The sequence below is a fragment of the Apaloderma vittatum genome, unplaced genomic scaffold (assembly GCF_000703405.1).
Source record: "Apaloderma vittatum isolate BGI_N311 unplaced genomic scaffold, ASM70340v1 scaffold26219, whole genome shotgun sequence".
NCBI classification, from domain to species: domain Eukaryota; kingdom Metazoa; phylum Chordata; class Aves; order Trogoniformes; family Trogonidae; genus Apaloderma; species Apaloderma vittatum.
This window is the reverse complement of record NW_009735201.1, coordinates 3994-8837: the sequence shown is the minus strand read 5'-3', so window position 1 is coordinate 8837 and position 4844 is coordinate 3994. Positions and strand designations below refer to the sequence as shown.

The window sequence follows — 4844 nt, the reverse complement described above, 5'->3', positions numbered from 1 at the left end:
AGAAGCCGGTGCTCTTGTTATCCCAGCGCAGGCCACCTCTAGCTCCTCCAAGATGTCTCTGGGTGACCTCACTGCTGTCTCTCTTCTTGATCAGGCCGCAGACAGCGATGATGACAACGACCCCATGCAATTCGTGGGCCTGACGGGAGAGTTCAACCTTACTGCCTACCCCGAGGGTCAAGACGCCGAGCTCAACGGCGTCACCGGCGACGTCAATATCACAACATACGGGGAGCAGAACCTCGTCGCTGAGCCCCAGAAGGTAAGGACTTGCCTTGTCATCTTCTTGATCAGGCCGCAGACAGCGATGATGACAACGACCCCATGCAATTCGTGGGCCTGACGGGAGAGTTCAACCTTACTGCCTACCCCGAGGGTCAAGACGCCGAGCTCAACGGCGTCACCGGCGACGTCAATATCACAACATACGGGGAGCAGAACCTCGTCGCTGAGCCCCAGAAGGTAAGGACTTGCCTTGTCACTGAGCTGCGAACTGCTCACTGGGCAGGTCTGGAGCAAAGCCTCAACCCCTCACCTGGCTGAAGGTCCCGAGAGAGCAATTTCCCTGGTGCAGGATCTCCTGGACGCTTTGTATTCCCTGACAAACCCTGGTGTAAGAGGCAGGAGTTCTAAATCAAAGGTTTGGGAGCGAGGCAGCCGATGTTCCCAAAGAGAACCACATTTTGATTATCCAGTTGGTGATAGTGCTGCTCCTTCTGCTCGTTTACTCTCAACTAACCCGGGGCTGCTTTTCCTCAGGTCAATAAGATAGCCATTCAGTATGCAAAGACAGCCAAGAAAATGGACATGAAGAGGCTGAAGAAAAACATGTGGGACCTCCTGACTGACAGACAGGACAAAGAAACGGTGGCAGAGGTGAGCACGGGGGGAGCCAGGTACTCAGCAGGCCCCACGGGTAACTGCGTAACTCCCGCACAGACACTTGTGGGCAGGTTTTCACAGCACTTCCCTTTGAGTGGCCTTCCTCCTGTAACTTGCAGCATTTTTTATATTTTTTTTTTTTCTATCTGAGCGCTGGGCAGCACAGCCTGGCTCAGCAGCCTCTGTCTTTTTGCTAAATAGACGGAAGATGCAGAGAAAGAGAAGGACGTGTCAATGGTAGCGGGAGAGAAGGTCTTCAGCAGCATCACGAAGGAGCTGCTTCACAGGTAGAGTGGCCCTAAAAAAGGCTGGACTGAAGATGGGGGGGGACAGATTTCACCCGAGCCTGGGTGAACACCCTCTGAACCACCACAGAAGGAAGGGGAAACCCTTCCCTTGCTCTGTTTCCCTGGGGGTGCTACAGGTCAGCAAATTCTTTGCTAGCACGAGGCAAAAAGGTAGAGAAAAACCAGATCCCCGAGAAGGACCTCGTTTTTGGTTACCCGGTCCTTGTAGACACGCTCGGTCTGTCGGGTTTCGGTAGGTTCTGACCATCCTAACCTTTATTTTTTTTTCTGTAGGCTGCCTGCTGCGATGGCTAACAATCTGTCAGTCCCCTTGGCCTTCGCTTGCCTCTTGCACCTGGCAAATGAGAAGGTGAGCACGGCGTGCGCCCGGGAGGCGCGGTGGGAGCACGTTTAAGTCCCGGTTTCGTGCTTACCGCAAACATAAATCAGGCTAACGCGCTCGGAGCCACAGCTTAACCCGTGGTTAAGCACTCGTAGGATTTCCAGCCAAGCTGCCATCTGTCCTTCCTTGCCTCCAGGTCTGGCTGCAGAGGGGTGAGCGCTGTGTTGCTCAGAGTTGTTCTGAGCATCAGGAGAGTTTCAGGCTTCAGTTGGAAGCCTCAGTCTTGCACCAACAAGAAAGGGCTGGGGTAGTTCTGAACCTTCATCGCCTGGGGTTTATTTTTTATGCCAGGCCTTCAAGGGAAGAGTCTGGCTTTGTCAAACTTTGGGTTTCTCCTGTATTCCCAGAATCTGAAGCTGGAGGGCACGGAGGACCTGTCTGATGTCCTAGTGAAACAAGGCAACTGAGCCCACCGGGGCTGACCCGCGGGACAGAGCTCAGCTTCCCGGCTCCCCGCTGCTCGCTCTGGACTATCGTCTCCTCAGTGGCGGATTTTTCTCCTCCCAGCACCGTTGCTGAGAAATCCCACTGCGCCTCAGGAAGACTTTTAAATCAAGGCTATCCTGGCTCAGACAGGATCCCTACAGATGGATGGTTGCAGCTCAGCCTGCCTGGCTTCTGCCATCTTCAATCCAACGGCTCTTTCCTGCCTCTGGGTCACGGAGTTCCTCCACCTCACTGTGAACCCCCTGCGAGCTAAAAGCTCCTCTGTGTGTCCCTCACCAGCACGTGGACTGACTGTTACTCCTGTCTCCAGTTCCTCCTGTAGTTCCGTTCATCCCATGAAACGATTTACCTTTTTATACCGAGCTTAAAGATAATAAATTGCTACAGACTTTTTTAGATGGGCCTTTGAGATGGGGAAGGAGAGGGTTTCCAAAATGGGAGAGGTTAAAATAACACCCGAGTGTCAGGGAGCACCAAAAGCCCTTTTTCTTTTCCCAAAAGAAAGGCAAACCAGGAGTCAGAGAGAGGGGGTGTCCAGTACCTGAACAACACCACGAGCAGGACCAACCCGGAGCACCAAAAGCCCTTTTTCTTTTCCCAAAAGAAGTCAGAGAGAGGGGGGGTCCAGTACCTGAACAACACCACAAGCAGGACCAACCCGGAGCTGGTGGCGAGTTGAGATCATTCGGCAAGCGCACGGTGCTGAGACGGGGCCAAGATCAAGCTGGGACATCAGTCTGTAGGTCAGGATTAGGACCAAGGTGATGACAGGTGCTCCCAGCACAGCTCAGATGGGGACTGGAGCCCTTCCAGTTGAGCTCCTGGGCCATGGGTGTGGGTCCAAGCCCCTGGTGAGGCTGCTCAAAGCCATTAGGGCTTATTAGTGCCCTGGGTCCTAACGAGCTGTGTGGAGAAGCTGTTCTCTAGAGGGTGGTGGAGCTTAGACCTGGCTCCAGTGCTGGTCCTGCGCTGCCAGCTCTGCCCCAAGGGTGTCACTGGGCCAGGGGGGCAGTTTAGGGGCAGAGGAATTGCTTTTTAAGTCAAATATTCACAAAAGGCACTTGGAGAAAGGGTGTATTTCCTTGAGTTGCAATCCAGCTGAGGGGACACCTGCACAGGAAGCACCAGCAACTCCCCCAGGAGCCAGAGCTTTGAGACCTGTGGGGGAGACCTCCCCAAGGGGCTTCTGGGGCAGTTTGGGGTGACAGCACCCGCTTCACCCCATCCCCTCCAGCCCGGCAAGGGTGGGCTTGAGCACCCCTTGGATTCCCACTGCGTCCCACCCCGGCTGCTCGGCATCCCCAGGGCAGCTGCTCCTCACGTTGCCTTTGAGATCCTTCAGCCCCATCTCCCAGGAGAGCCGTGGGAGGGGTCCCCGGGGAGCCTGGGGTGTAACATCAGGAGGCGAGGTGGTTCTGGCCCCTTGTCCCGCCGTGGGTGCCGGGCAGCCCTCCTCGCCGCTGTACCAGCAGCGAGTTCCCCAGCTCCTCCTCCAGCATCTGGGGGAGAAGAGAAGAAAGACAGAGAGAGAGAAGAAAGACAGAGAGAGAGAAGAAAGACAGAGAGAGAGAAGAAAGACGGAGAGAGAGAAGAAAGACGGAGAGAGAGAAGAAAGAGAGAAGAAAGAGAGAAGAAAGAGAGAAGAAAGAGAGAAGAAAGAGAGAAGAAAGAGAGAAGAAAGAGAGAAGAAGAGTCACTACACTTGGAAAAGACCTCCAAGATCATCAAAAGTCCAACCACCAACCCAAGGCTAAGCCACTTGGGGATCGTGCCCCTTGGGTGATGGGACGAAGCCTCTTGGTCGGTCACAGCAGGAGCAGCGGTTCCTGCAGCAGCAGCAGGAGGAACTCAACGCAGCCCTGCAGAGGGTTGTCCAGGAGCACAAGAAGAAGGTGATGTCCATCGACTGGGAGTGCATCAACAAGATCCACAGCCTCAGGAGAGGTGGGCTGGGCTGGCAGGAGGAGGGTGGAGGGTTCCTAGGGAGGGTGCTGGGGAGTTTTCGGAGGTGGTGACGGTGCTGCGGTCTTGCTACATGGCTAAGACACCACTAACCCACGTGCCAAAGTCTACGTGTTTTTTTCGAAGGCGGTGCTCAAGCTGTGGCCGCAGCAGCGCTCAGCACAGGGAGAGAAGCAGCGCTGCCACGTCTTGGGCCCCTCTGTGGCACCCTGCGAGGTGGGTCAAGGCGGGGAGGAGAAACAACAGGCAGAGGGGTCTCTAAAGCAGCTTAAACTCTGTGCAGGGAGCATCTGAACCTCGAGTATCTCAGTGAATTGGACTTTGCTGGTCCTGAGACACGTGGGGAAACCCAGACCCTTTGCAGCACGTTCATCCCAAGCGCCGCCTTTCCTCAAGCGATCGGGCTTTTTGAGATAATCCTCGGGTCGTAACGCTAAAACCTTTTGGAGAGAGCAGGTCTGGACACGGGGGCTCGGTCCTGCGAGAGGACACGCAAAGGGCTTAGAAGGGACCTTGGAGTTCAGGTCTTGCCCACGGGAAGGAGAACTGGCCCTTTTTTGGGGACGAGAACCACCACCCGTCTTCGGTCTGAATGTCCCTCCAGCTGCGCTTCCACCTCATCTGTGACAAGAATCGTCCGTAGTTTCTCTGTCTGGGTCTAAGTTTCGGGGACCGCTCACCTCCTTGCGGGCAGCCAGCCGCCGCTTCCACTCGCTCAGCTCCATGGCGTGCTCCTGGTCCAACTTTTCCAGCTGCCTCCTCTCCTGCTCTGCCAAGAGGCGCGTCTTCTCGCTCTGCAGGAAGGAGGGTGCTCGAGGAGGGGGAGCAGGGATGCGGGAAGGTCCCGCTCCCCTCGGGCAGGA

At 55.7% G+C, this 4844-nt stretch overlaps 1 protein-coding gene across 1 annotated transcript in view; it reads left to right on the top strand.

Annotated features, from left to right (window-relative positions):
- NCAPH (non-SMC condensin I complex, subunit H) overlaps positions 1-1979 on the top strand; it is an 8399-nt gene extending 6420 nt beyond the window's left edge. The window contains exons 11-15 of the mRNA XM_009876516.1: positions 95-262; positions 760-867; positions 1084-1169; positions 1464-1539; positions 1920-1979. Coding sequence (XP_009874818.1) covers positions 95-262; positions 760-867; positions 1084-1169; positions 1464-1539; positions 1920-1979 — 498 coding nt within the window. The remainder of the gene's footprint in view (positions 1-94; positions 263-759; positions 868-1083; positions 1170-1463; positions 1540-1919) is intronic.
- The last annotated feature ends 2865 nt before the right edge of the window (positions 1980-4844 follow it).